Here is a 14,136-nt window from a genome sequence, read left to right as displayed (position 1 = left end):
GTTAGGGTCTGTCTAGGGATGTGAATGAGTAGTCAGCTATCTGCTAAGCAAGTGCTTATTGGATAGTCAACACACTAGTCAACTAGTCGTTTCCCCTACCTTGCTGTCTCTATCAGAAGGAGGCAGCAAGGGGGGTGGGAGGCAGAAGAGAGGATGCTTCAAAGAGGCAGCACCATGTGGAGCCCAGGGAGAGACCATGTGGCACTGACGCTTTGAAACACTGTGTGCAGCCTGGGGCCATCTGGGGAGTCCCCAGGCTCCCCGTGGCATTTCAAAGCGGCAGTGCTGCATGGAGCTTGGGATCAGTTGTGGGGAATCCCCAATTAATTTAGGGCTCCATGCGGCGCTGCCGCTTTGAAGCGCCATGGGGAGCACAGAGCCAATGGGGAACTGCCATGCTGGCCCTGTGCTCCCTGGAGCGCTTTTGCCTTTAAAGTGTAGCAACAACCCTGGGGCTGTTCCTACACTTCAGAGGTGGAGATGCCCTATCAACTAATTGAATAGTCAGTGCAAATTGCATTGGCTGTTCGATTAGTTAGTTAATCGAAATTGAACATCCTTAGGTCTGTCTGTAAGTTAGGACTGGCCTGCCTCCCAATGTCTATGAGAGTGAGAGATTGTCATCTAGGATAGCTTGTAGATCAGCGATGGGCTACTTAGGCTAGTGTGTGGGACACAAGATTGTTGACCAAGATGGTCTCCTGGGCTAGAGTAGTTTTGCTAACTGTGCTTGCATGCCTAGAGTTAGCGGGTTGTGCCGACATAGCCATAGCTGCATCTTGATTGGATGCAGTGGGAGCACTCCTCCCTTACAGTCCACATTGTGTGCAATCAGCACGCACTTCACTGCACATGCCCTTGCTTTATGTCAGGGATGGGGAACCCCCACGCTGGCTTCCGCCCGCAGCTTGCCTTGGTCCATCCTGCGAGGCTCAGGGCTCCCCCACCTTCCTCCCACCCAGACCCTGCACCTCTGCCCTCAGCCCGCTCTCCAGCTGGCACTCCAGCTATGTAGGGGCACCATGGCTGGAGTGCCAGCTCCAGCTCCCCGTTGTGGAGGGGGGAGCCCCGAGCCTCAAAGGCTGGATCAAGGCAAACTGCAGGTCAGGTCTGGTCCACAGGCTCTGCCTGGCAGGAGGGAGGAAGCAGCTCTGTGCGCTGCAGGGAAATGCTCACTTCCCTCAAGCTCCAGCCCCACTATGGGGTGGGGGGCCGAAGGCACTGAGAATTGCAGCCAGTGGGTGTGGGGGAGAGGGGTGGTGCCTGGAGAGAGTACTTTCCTGCTGCCTTCAGAGCCATACGGAGCCCCCTGTGCCTCCCTGGGAGCTATGCAACTGCATGTCCCAATCGCCTGCCCTGCTTTGGGTTTTTTTGCTTCTCACTTGTACATGCTCCCTGTGGCCTCTGACTCAAAAAAGGTTTCCCACCCCTGCTTTGTGTGCATGTCACTTCACTAATATCAGTAGGAAAAAAGCTACTTGGATGGAAACCAGGAGAATCTGGCAACCCTGTGCACGGGCAGCTGTAAACAAAATGTGGTCCACACGTAAAACCCCGATTGGCCGCAGGTTGCCCATCGCTGTTGTCGATCCTTGATGAAGTGCTGGTTGATGTGCTGGGGGCTGTTGCTTTCTTTGTTGGGCCTATCCTGTAGTAGGTAACTTCTGGGTTCCCGTCTGGCTCTGTCAATCTGTTTCTTCATATCCCCAGGTGGGAATTGTAGTTTTAAGTAGGGATGTGAACTGGAAACCTTACCGGGTGATAGTTACAGCCCTCCTGTGTGGGGGCCCGGGAGCAGAAGTCGACTGCCCTGCGTGCGTGGGGGCGGGGGGCACAGGAGCAGGATCCTGTTTCATCAGTAAACCATTTAACTGATGAACTGGGATTTTACATTCTAGTTTTAAGCTCGTCTGTAGACAGTAGATTGTGTGATGTTATGGATAAAACCTGGAGGCGTGTAGGCAAGTATAGCGGTTGTAGGTTTCCAGTGTAGAGTGGTGTTTATGTGACCATCATTTATTTGCACGGTAAATAATTATGCTGTACTAAGAGCAGTCCTGGGTGAGTGAGAGAGAATGTTGTGTAATGGAACACTTTGTGATTGTTTGTTCCGTTCATTTCCTTTGGGGTACCTGGCATTGGCCACTGCCAGAAGGCAGGATACAGGGCTAGATGGATCTTTGATCTGACTTAGTATGGCTGTTCTTATGGGAATCCAGGGTAATTAGCAAGAGTTGTCCTGTGAACTCCTTCTGATTGCACCAGGAAAGAGGCAGCACAGAGAATATACTTAATTAAAGCGCTGAAAGGGACAGCTTATATGTGCCAAAAGCACTTCATGTAAATGCATTCATCTGGGTCCTTTTACTCCGGCTGCTCCAGAGAAATAAACATGCTGCTTTCAATGGCTGTTTTGTCTCCACAAAGTGTCTGTGAGGGGGGTCCAGTTCTGAACAGGCAACTGACTCAGTAAAGAAACACAGGTCTCGGCTGCCAGAGGGCTTGGAGTGCAAATGTGTGTGGGTTGGGTGGGAGGGTAGGAGTTCTAGATCCATGCTGTGAACAGTGCTCGGAGCTGTCCGCGGAGTGATGGGAAGAAGTTGCTTGGATAACTGTGATGTCATTTGTATTGAGGTAGGACCTATAAGATCCAAGCAGGGACCCGTTGTGCTAGGCGCTGTACATACACATAGGGTGTGTCTAGACTACAGGGTTTTTTAAGAAAAAAATGACCTTTTTTCAAAAAACGTCACCTGCGTCTAAATCGAAAGAACGCGGCAATTTTTTCGACAGCGGTAAACCTCATTTTATGAGGAAGAACGCCTTTTTTTTTAAAGTTATCTTTTGAAAAAAGGCATTCTTGAATGCAAATAGGGCTTTTTTGAAAGAGAGCATCCAGACTCCCTGGGTGCTCTCTTTCGAAAAAGTGAGCCGCTTTTTTGAAAGAAGTAGTTGCAGTCTAGACGCTGTCTTTCGAAAGAGGCTTTTTCAAAAGATTCTTTCAACAAAGGCTAGTAGTCTCGATGTAGCCATAATGAAAAGACGCTCCCTACCCCACGGGGGCTGGACTGCATTGTGCGCTGGGTTTTTTGGGGGAGAAGGGCAAGAGGGTATTGGGGAGAGAAGGGGATAATACTTCCAACAATTAAGAGTAAAGTATGTTTTGACTTGTTAGCACCTTGGCTTCCCCAGTGCAGGCATCGTACAGCATTGCCTAGCGGGCTGTTAACTCAAGCCTCTGCATGCCAAAGCTCTGACCTCTCTCCTCTCCACAGGACTCGGCAGAGGACATCCACTCTATTGACAGCTGTGAATACATTTGGGAGGCTGGGGTTGGCTTTGCTCACTCCCCCCAGCCCAACTACAACCATGATTTAAACCGGTAAGACAGTCGAGAGGTGCAGGGCGATGCACTAAGGCTGTGCGCAGTGGGGCTCAGGTGGTCCAGAGCCCTCAAGGAGATTTTCTTGGAGCTAGGATCTGCTTATCCGCTTCCCTAGGTGTTCAGGGTAGGGATGTGAATAACTAGTCGAGTGTCCAATAAGCAAATGCTTATCGGATAGTCGGGTCGACTAGTCGCTTCTCCACCCTTGCTGCCTCTGTCAGAAAGAGGCAGCAAAGGGGGGAAGTGAAGGGGGTGCTTCAAAGTGGCAGTGCTGCATGGAGCCTGGGGGTAGACCCTGGGCTCCACGCAGCGCTGCCGCTTTGAAACAACACGTGCAGCCTGGGGTCAACTGGGTGTTCCCACACTGCACGCTGCATTTCAAAGCAGCAGCACCCAGTGGAGCCCGGGATCAGCTGGGGACTCCCCTGCTGACCTCGGGCTCCATGCGGTGCTGCTGCTTTGAAACGCCAGGGGAAGCATGGGGCCAGCGGGGGACTGCCCCATTGGACCCATGCTCCTCACAGCACTTTCGCCTTTGAAATGTGGCAACAGTCCTAAGGCTGTTGCTACACTTCAAAGATGGAAGTGCCCCATCGACTAATCAAATAGTCAATGATAATTGCATTGACTATTCGATTAGTCAGTTACTTGAAATTTAACATCCCTAGTCCGGGGTTGTCATTTGTTAGGGGCTGGGGAGCAGTTGTCCCACCAGGCCTCAGTTTGCCAGGCTCTAGACTTTTTGTACGTTTGTCTTCCCAGGACTTCCAATGGGGGAGGAGCATATGTGGGGGGAAGGGGCAGTTGTCCTGGGTCCTGGTGATTCAAAGGGGCCTAGAGGCCTGGACCCCTTTGAAGCACCATCAAAGTGCTGCTCCGCACAGCTCTGAAGGCTGGGCGAGGGGATGGTGTGCCCTGTGTATGGGCAGCGCTGAGGGCTGGCTGACCCAGGTCCCAACCCCTCTGCCCAAAACCCCATCCCTGCTGGGGGATGTGGAGCTGGAGCCCCCATGTCTTGCTCTCGGACCTCTATAGTATCAGTGACTCTCCAAATACCCCGTTGCAGTAGGTGTTGAGATTGACACAGGTAATGCATCTGCTTCCTTGTTCTGGGGGAGGCAGCAGAGGATCGTATTGTATCACACTGGTTTCCCATTCAGCCCCCTACTTCCCACACCCTGGGTAGCACGGCTCGGGTCGGCTTTGTTAGGCCCTGCAGGGAGCCACTTTCAGCCTTTGCAGACAGGAGCATGAGACCTTTGCAGGGAGGGGCTGCTGAGTGGTCTAAAGTTGGTGAGGGGCGTTTGCTGGCCTGCATGGAGAGCTTCTGTTCTGTGCAGTGGAGGTGGTTACGGGGATTCCAGTGTGTCAGCAGATGGATGGCCCAATTCACCACAGATCCACTGAGGAGCAGTCTGTGTTGCTGAAGATGGGATTTCCTTAAGTGTCCGTTGCTGGTGAGAACTATGGCTGTGTGTCTGGGGTCTTAAAAGGGTGTTTCCAGCTGGCTTGAAAATAGATGCAACTGAGGACTCTCTACGCAAAGGACTCCAGGACTCCTCCTCCTGCTTTTTGTCTTTCAGGACAGAGCTGCTGAAACTCCTGCTGACATGTTTCTCGGAGGCCATGTATCTCCCCCCCTCCTCGGACAGCAGCAATGCCAACCCCTGGGTGCAGTTCTTTTGCTCCACAGAGAACAGGTGAGAGGGAGTGAGGGCAGGTGGCAGATGCTTTGGGGTGGGGGACATAGGTGAGTTCTGCTCCCAGCTCTTCTCCCCAGTACACAGGATAGTTTATGCAGCTGAGGAGGTTTAGAATTTCCTCCCCCAGGCTAGACAGATGGTGGCTGTTTTCATGGCACATCATGTGACTCAGCCCTCTCCCTCCTGATCTGTAGTTGGCCCACTTCATCTACTTTGCAAATGATGGCTGCCCAGCACCCTGTGGGACAGGTCAATATGATCCCTGTGTTACAATGGAGAAACTGAGGCACAGAAAGGTGCTGTGCCTTGCCTCCGACCCTGGAAAAAGTCGGTTGCAGAGCTGAGGGTGTAGTATTCCAGAATCCTTGGTTCTCTAGCCTGTTCTCCAATGGCTGTTATTTCCTGCCTTTGCTCCCCTCCTCCTTAAAGTGGGCACCCTTGTTACAGTACCTGGTGCACTGTATTTGGCTGTAGGGGAATGCTGCCCCCTACTGGCGCATCTCTTGCATGACTTTCAAGCTGCAAAATGAGTGTTCATAGAATCTAGGGCTGGCAGAGACCTCAGGAGGTCATCAAGTCCAGCCTCCTGCCCAAAGCAGGACCAACCCTAACTAAATCATCCCAGCCAGGGCTTTGTCAAGTCCAGCCTTAAAAACCTCTAGGGATGGAGATTCCATCACCTTCCTAGGTAACCCATCCCAGTGCTTCACCACCCTCCTAGTGAAATAGTTTTTCCTAATATCCAACCCAGACCTTCCCCACTGTAACTTGAGACCATTGCTCCTTGTTCTTCCATTGGCTGTTCTGCGTTGGCTGTTTCTTTTGAGGCTACATTTCACAAGCTGGAGGAGGACAGCTGCATCCCTGTGTCTGGAGTGCTTCAAGGGTCCTGCCATCTTTCTTATGCTTTTTGTGTGTTGCTTTAATTGGAGAAGGGTGCTTCATTGACAGCGCAGGAGGCTGAAGGCCTTTACTTGGCCATAGAACACGTGCCCCCCATTCCCTTAGACAAGAGCACAGCAAATGTCCACCAAACAACACCATAGTCCTGACCTGGGCAGCCATTTACGAACCAGACTGGAGATTGGTTTCCATAGCACATTCAATCCTCTGCGTCTGCTGAAACTGACAGTCCAGTTGTCAAATGAGGGCTGATTTTTGTGACATAGACACTTGTCTCTGGGAACTAGACTGAGACCCCCAAACTCACTTCACCAGTAACACCTTTTTATTTGTGGTGGATTTGACCTGGATTTGAACCAATATCCTGCTGTAGAGGTGAAAGGCTCAATAGCCCATTGCCAGAGCTCTGAGCCAGAAAGTCCCCATGTCCTGAATGCAATGGGAGAGGGTCTCCTGCTGACACAGGGCTGCCCACACCTGCACTGGGGTCAGTGCAACATATGTTGCTCAGGGGTGTGGCTGGTAAGTTACACTGCAGAAATGTGTAGTGTAGACAGAGTCTAAATCTCTGGCATTCTCTTGCAGGCATGCCCTGCCGCTCTTCACCTCGCTCCTGAATATCGTCTGTGCCTATGACCCAGTGGGCTACGGGATCCCCTACAACCACCTGCTCTTCTCCGACTACCGGGAACCACTCGTGGAGGAGGCAGCCCAGGTGCTAATAGTCACTTTGGACTATGACACCTCCACCAGCTCAAGCCCTACAGTGGATGGCACCACTACCAGCACTGCCATGGATGATGTGGATGTAAGTTACACCAGGTTCCTCTTTCACCTTGCACTGCACCCCCCCATCTCTTTAATGTCTTTGCAGCTGGGTCTTTCTGCTGCTGCCTCCTATCTACCAAGGGCTTCTCTAGACTCATGCTTGTGTCTTGTCCCGGCTAGGGCACTCTTCCTACAGTGTGTGGATGGGTCATGCTGGTGAATGATGCCAATATCCTCAAGTCCCTGAAGGCAGCAGTTCTCTCTTTATAAACAGCACAGGCAGTAGCAGCACAGGTCTCCCATGCTGACCTGAAGTGGCCCTCTTTAAGGCTACAGCAAAGTTCACTCCTCATAGTCCCATTTGGCCTTTCTGCTTCTCTCAGAGGCTAATTGAGGTGGATTTTATGCCATGGACAATGTGTCTACTAGGGCCCAGTCTGGCACAGTCTAACCTACTTCTCATGAGCAGCTGAAGAGCCATCAGGTGGTAGTGACTTTGGTCACAGTGGCTTGTAGTTTAAGGGCCCTTATTCCATTCCCAATCCCTTAAGCCATTCAGTCCCCTGGCATTTAGAAATGGGAGCATTTGGGCCACTCAGAGAAGCCGACTGTCAGAGAGCTGATGCAATTGTCACTAGCCCATGGCTCCAGTTAACGGGGGTGGTTTGGCTGGTGGCGATGGTGAGCATCCCCTCGCTGTGTCCTAAGACTTGGCTTCTCAAGGAAGTTCTGTTACTAATACGGGGTTCTTACATTGTCTTTTAATGCAGCCTCCAGGGCCAGAAAACCTGTTTGTGAATTATTTGTCTAGGATACACCGAGAGGAGGTAAGGTGTTCCTTCATTAAGACCCTTCCTGATTGATTTCTTATGCTAACCTGGGCCACCACATGCTCGTGTTTCTTTACCCTCTCGGTTGTGTGTCCCAGGACTTCCAGTTCATCCTCAAAGGAGTGGCACGTCTGCTTTCGAACCCACTGGTCCAGACCTACCTGCCAAACTCAGCCAAGAAGATCCAGTTCCATCAGGAGCTCCTTGTTCTCTTCTGGAAACTCTGCGACTTCAATAAGGTGCAGATGAGCTAGCCCGGCATGAGGAAAGAGCCAGATGGCAAGAGTTGGTGTTGGTACTAGGGATAGGAATGGGACAGGAGCCTGGGGACCTTGTAATTCAGAGGCTGTCTGGGGAGTTCTCAGGTTGTGCCCAAAGATGGGTCTTTTTAGACAAGTGGAATTTCAGGCATTTAGGGGGTAATCCTGGGATGCACAACATTGGTTGGGCTGGCCCCTGCTGAGAGGCGATCCTGTGACACAAGGAGTTAAGGCAGTGCTGGCTTCTGGAGAGTGGCTAGGGGAGATTACATGACGTGTGACCTCTCTTGGCATTGGCTGCTGCCCAGCCATTACTGGTGGCCATATAAACCATGGAGCTCTGGCTGCAGTGGTCCCTGAGGAGGCGAACATGGACTTGTTGATGTTCTGGCTGTGCTGGTCCCTCTGAGGGGTTAAGGGTGATCACTTGACAGATGGGCTCTGACTCCTCTGGCCAAGGATCAGGGTCAAACCCAAATGCCAGCAGGATTTAAAAGTAAAAGGATTAAATCTGTACAAGATGGAAAGGCTGAATTGCATCCCTAGAAGCAGGGCACATGCAGGCCTGGATGGTTAGGCCCAGCAGAGACGCTGCCCTGTTTATTATCTTGCCTTTTTTTCTCATCTTGTCTATCGTTTTGTCTCTTCTCATTACCTGGTGGTTGGGATCAGCAACTAAACATTCATAGCCACGTTTTAAAAAGCAGCCACTGAGGCTTCAGGTTTTGGGTGCTCAGCTTGAGGGACATTGAGCCTCCCAAAGGGAGCTACAGATTCTCAGCCCCTCTGAAAACCAGGCTCTAGCTAACTCAAGTCAGGCACCCCAAGCTAACAGCCGCTTCTGGAAAATGCCGGTCGGGGTGTGCCTCTTCTAGGATTTGAACGCACCTTTGACTGACTTGTCAGGGCTGATGCCCAGTGCTGGAGAAAGACCCAACCTGTCTGAGATCATCTTACGTCCTTCCCTCTCTTTCAGAAATTCCTCTTCTTTGTGCTGAAGAGCAGCGATGTCCTTGACATCCTGGTTCCGATCCTCTACTTTCTCAACGATGCCAGAGCAGACCAGTGTAAGTTCCGTATCTGCTGCTCCAAAGCCTTGGGCTGCAACGTCAACTCTCTCGAAGGGTGTCCCTGATCCAGTGTGTGTGGGGAGAGACAGTGGGCCCCACGTCTGCTCTCACGCACCACTAAATCAGGACTTACTCCACTGAAATTACTCCAGGTAGCTTGGTGTAAGTGAGTGGAGGACAAGCAGAGGCAACATGTGAGAGTGGCAGGAGGGGGGATGTGCCCCCCTACACCATGGATAGGAAGGGGAAGGGTCCAGAGCCAGCAGGTGAAGAGGAGTGACATAACCCTACCCAACTGTGCTCCCCCGGCTCCTTGCTGCATCACTTGAGGGAACAGGCAAGACCACCCCACTCCTACTCATCAGCAGGAAGTGGAGTGAGACAGCCAGGAGCTGGGGGAGTAGAGAGGGCTAGGGCCATACTGCTCTGCTTTCCCTCTCTGCTACCGGTGAGTGCAGGGGGCCTGACTCCTGCTGCCAGTGCCAGTCCCCTGATGGTCCCCTGGGCCGTGTCACTCGGGGGAGGGGACTTGGAGAGTAGGGGATGAGGCGGAGAGTTGTCCCAGCCCTCCCCTGGGCTAGGGGTGGTGGGGGAAGAAGTCATGTGGAGGGCATTCACATGCCTGGTATCCCCTCCCGTGTGTCTCCCACCTCCTCCGTGTCCCTCCTCAGCAGTAGCATCTCCCACCCCCTCCATGTCCCTCCTTAGCTGTCACCCCTGAGGACAAGAGTAGGTGTCTCCAATTTAGAGACTTGAGGCCTCACAAAGGACTTTCATGGGTTAAAAATGAGTCCAAGAAAATCCTTCCCTACAGTGGGGTTGACTTCAGGAATATTCTGGAGCCCACAGTGCTGGAAGCAGAAGACATGCGTTACCTTCCTCTTCCAGCTCCTTCCTGGATGCAGCAGGAGTTTCTGACAGTAGCATGTCTCCTTGCCCTCCTGTCCTGCTGCTGAAGATGGAGATAGGGTTCTCCCATACAGAGCCCATGTGTGGGCAGTTTAGTTATGTTCTGTCTTCTCCGTTAGTCCCACTCTGTAGCTTTTCTCTCCTCTTTGCCCTTCCTCCTTCATTGGCCAACCGGCTTCAGCATTGTGCTTCATTTGGCAGCTCGAGTGGGACTGATGCACATCGGCGTCTTCATCCTACTGCTGCTCAGCGGGGAGCGAAACTTTGGTGTCCGCCTGAACAAGCCTTACTCTGTGCGTGTGCCCATGGACATCCCTGTCTTCACAGGGACGCACGCGGACCTTCTCATCATAGTGAGTATGGCTCTAGCTGGCTTCTTTCCCCTGCCAGCCCCTGCTTCATCCAGCTACACTTCGCTGCTCCCTTTTCTGCCTTTACACTCAAATGCTGGCACACCGTAGGCCAGAGGTCCCCAAACTCTGGGGAAGCCCATTGGAACACAACTGGGGCTTGGGCCAGCCCCCATGAGGAGCAGGGAGGGAGCATCACCAAACTCTACACCTGGCTCTGGCTGCTGGCTCCGTGCACGGAGCCCTGTTCCTGGCCTTGGCACTAGACTAAGGCTCCACTTCCATTCTCACCCTAGTTATGGCGCCAGCCTCGGCCTCCTTACCCTGTCTGTGTTTCCCCCCTCCCCCAGCTCGCGGGGGAGTAAGAAGGGACATGAGGTAAAATGTTTGGGGACCACTGCCCAAGGCTGTCAACCATTGAGGAGCCAAAAAGACCTTAGTGCTGTTTTTTGGAGTTTCTGAGCATTAATGGGGTCCTTGCATCTTACTAAGGGAGATGCTCTTGCAAGGAGCATGAGAGGAATGGTTTTGCTAGAGGATGATTATTCCAAAGAACAGGGAACTGGTGAGGAGATGGACAGGTATCCCAAAGGAGGGGCGGGGAGTTGTGGGGTTACTTCCACTGGGGCAGAACTGATCCTTAGGCGACAGAAGGATGGTTTTGTGTTTAAAAATGATCTGAGAAAGTCATTTCGCTGCTCCGTGCCTCAGTTTCCCCAGCTATGAAAATGGGAACAATAATACTTACCTCCCCTCCCCCACCTTAGAGGGCTGTTATGAGGTTAAAGTCACTCATTGATATATACAAGCAGCTGGAGTACCGTGGTGCTGAGCACTGCAGAAATGCCCATAACCAAAGCCCAATGTCCTCTGGCAGCTGGGGCTGAAACTGCTGCATGCTCCATGGTTTCTGTTGTGTTGTAGTACAGCAGGGTGGAGCTTGGGCAGCAGCTTCGGGTAGAATTAGAAAATGGAACCATGTACTAATTGTAAACGAATAGTCTAGTCAGTAACGTGTCCCCTCTGCAATTTATTGTATATTAAATGTAATATAGCTTATATTGCACCTAAATTGTCAGCGGGCCGCAGACTCTTATGTTGACAATGTATTACTGTAATGGAGGGAGAAGAGGGCAAAATGAAGTTTCAGCTGATTAGGGGGCAGTTGGGGCTTTTGGCACCTGAGGTATCATCGACGTCAGTTTGAGAGTGTGGAGTAAGTGCCTTAGCAGAGGTTGCTGCTAAAATTGGCACTGAAATTGTTACCGCATATTATTATTTAAATGACCATCACTAGGTTTCAGAGTTAACACCTGGTGTCACCTGCCTTATTCAGTTCAATCCCTCTTATTTCAGGTTGTCTGCAGTCATCAGGAAGATGGCACTGTATCAGCTTGTGCCCAAGCTTGGTTTTTAATGGGGCCTTACCCATAAGGGCTGGAAAGGATCCTGTATAAATGAAGTCTTAGACTCCTGGCGTACTAGTCCATGGCAAGGCTGCATTCCATGCCTGTGTAATTGCATAGTACAGGGGCCCAGCCTAGGAATGAATGTTGTCAGAAAGCTATTAGTGTAAGGGTGGGACTGGTATTCATGTGGATAGTTGTTTCAGTAGTGCAGCTGTGCTGGGTTTTTCCATTGCTTAAGTCTTTCCTTGCTGTAGGTCTTTCACAAGATCATAACCAGTGGGCACCAGCGGCTGCAGCCCCTCTTTGACTGCCTGCTCACCATCATCGTGAATGGTAAGCAGCAACTAGTAAAGCAGCCTTCAGCAGGAGGAGTTGGGTTTTCCTGGTAATTTGAGTATTGGAGGAACTCAACAGTTGTCTAGGTTTGGTAGCCTGGGCTGGTCTAGTTAAACATGTAGGCAGCATAGAAGGTGGCAGTGGTGGTCGGGGTGGGCAGGTGCTGCAGGGGGATTAGCCTGCACAGCTTTTGGGGTGAAGGAGATCTGGAAGTGGCCACCTTAGTTCCCTGCTACACAGGGGAGGTACCTGTGGACAGTGGAGCAGACAGCCACCCCGGGCAAAGTGGGGGTGGGGTGGCTTCACACTCCCAGAAGGGGTGATGCTGGGCTAAGGGCAGAAGGGACATGCCCCCCAGCCCTTAGTATTGTACTCTGACAGCAATGCAAAGGCCCTGGGGAGCCAGCTGCCACCTCTGCTACTGTATCACTGGGCTCCAAGGCTGCCCTCCGTCAGCAGGCCTGCTGTGGAAATGGGGCTGTGTGGGGTGAGTGCTGGCTGGAGTTAGGTTGCTCTTGAATTGGGCCTCTCCCCAGGAGCTGGGAACAAGCAGTGGCTCTGGAACAATGTATAAAGTGGGGGGTACTGCGCTGTTGAACTAAACTGTATGCCCTGTATGTCATGGAAACCATATCAAACCAGTGGGTGCTGCTGCACCCCCAAACCCCTAGTTCAAGCATGCCTGGGAACAAGGTGTCCCAGCACTGCAGAGCGGTAACCTGAGTAAGGGCAAAAAGAGCAAAATGAAGCTTTTGCAACAGGACTGAAGGGGTGTAACACTAACTCTGCTTCAGCAGGGGGCGCCAGTAGCTTTCCACGGAAGGTAGCTGGATCTAATTGTAGCCAACCTTGTCTCTTCTATAGGATGATTGATTATTTATTTATTTTTAAAGAAAACCTATAGAGAGAATCTCTCTGTTCAAGTCTGTGGGGTTTTAGAGAGATTTCTATATAGGACCCTGTTGGATTCATCCCTCTTAGATCCCAAGAATCTTGTCCATAAGGGGCATGTGGGCAGCCCATTGAGGGCTCACAGTTGGACTTTCTCACCGATTAACCTACTGACACTGATACTGCCTTTCTCCACTCTGCCCATTCCTCCTCCTGCCCTTCCCACAGTGTCTCCCTACTTGAAGTCTCTTTCCATGGTTGCTGCCAACAAGCTGCTGCACCTCCTGGAGGCCTTTTCCACCACCTGGTTCCTCTTCTCCACAGTCCAGAACCATCATCTCGTGTTCTTCCTGCTGGAAGTTTTCAATAACATCATCCAGTACCAGTTTGATGGTAAGTGGCTAAAAGTGAACTGATCCTGATTTTGTTCTGCTGTGTCAGCCCATGGCGCACGAGGAGGAATGTCAGAGAAAATGTGACTCAGCGATACAAAGTTGACTCTCCTTTGCCCAAGAAAGATGGCGCAGAAGCCAAGTAGCGGTACGCTTGTCTAGATTAGAGAAGTTTGCACTGATAGAGCTACTCTGGTGCCAAACCCTAATGTAGACGCACCATGCTGGTTCAAAATGGGGCTTGTGCTATTTACCAGTACAAAGAAAACACAGGTGTAGACAGGGCCAGAGATGGATGATAGGGTGAGGCAGGGGCCTTCCCTTGAAGTGTAAGATGGGTACAGTGAGTGGGGCTGTGTGGGAATACCCAGAAACATGCGAGTGTTGGAATCAAACTGCTTGAATTGTTCAGCTTTGTAGACAAGGGAAGAAAACAGCCTCATATTTTTTGTTGATTTTTTTTTTTTTTAATGTGCCTACTACTTCTGCAGGCCCAGGTGTCTGGAATGTTCCTCACGTGGAGGAGAAACTCCTGATTGCTTGGAGGAGGTTGAATATTTACTGAATGAGTTCCAGTCCCTTCCACATGTCTCTAGATATCTTGTCCCCAGAGTATGATGGAATCATGCTGAAATGGAGTAGAATCTAATATCCTAGGGACTCCTGGACTTTCGTATTCAGAGCCAGTGCATTGATTTAAAAGATTTTTAAAAAATCTGGAAAAGAGAGCTCCATTTTTCTTAAAGGTGGCCTACAAGTGACTATTTTAACTGATGGAGTTGTGCCCTTGTGATGGGTAAAAACAGTCCAAAATGGGGGTGGGGTTGTAAGTATGTGGTTTTTTTTAAAGTCATATTTTATTTTACCCTTAGAAATATCAGGCATCTTGATTCTGGTCTTCCCTGGTGTTGTGGATTGTTTTTGGAGGTT

At 51.2% G+C, this 14,136-nt stretch overlaps 1 protein-coding gene across 2 annotated transcripts in view; it reads left to right on the top strand.

Annotated features, from left to right (window-relative positions):
* Positions 1-14,136, top strand: part of HID1 (HID1 domain containing) — a 64,425-nt gene that overhangs the window by 31,063 nt on the left and 19,226 nt on the right. For both annotated transcript variants that reach the window (XM_075903704.2, XM_075903705.2), the window contains exons 5-13: positions 3,276-3,382; positions 4,969-5,085; positions 6,577-6,799; positions 7,530-7,586; positions 7,688-7,828; positions 8,826-8,916; positions 10,030-10,181; positions 11,842-11,920; positions 13,043-13,207. In XM_075903704.2, coding sequence (XP_075759819.1) covers positions 3,276-3,382; positions 4,969-5,085; positions 6,577-6,799; positions 7,530-7,586; positions 7,688-7,828; positions 8,826-8,916; positions 10,030-10,181; positions 11,842-11,920; positions 13,043-13,207 — 1,132 coding nt within the window. The remainder of the gene's footprint in view (positions 1-3,275; positions 3,383-4,968; positions 5,086-6,576; positions 6,800-7,529; positions 7,587-7,687; positions 7,829-8,825; positions 8,917-10,029; positions 10,182-11,841; positions 11,921-13,042; positions 13,208-14,136) is intronic.

This window comes from Pelodiscus sinensis, chromosome 20, assembly GCF_052426305.1.
Source record: "Pelodiscus sinensis isolate ZL-2025 chromosome 20, ASM5242630v1, whole genome shotgun sequence".
In the NCBI taxonomy this organism is placed as follows: domain Eukaryota; kingdom Metazoa; phylum Chordata; order Testudines; family Trionychidae; genus Pelodiscus; species Pelodiscus sinensis.
The sequence above is the reverse complement of the archived record's forward strand: the minus strand, read 5'-3'. Positions and strand labels throughout refer to the sequence as shown.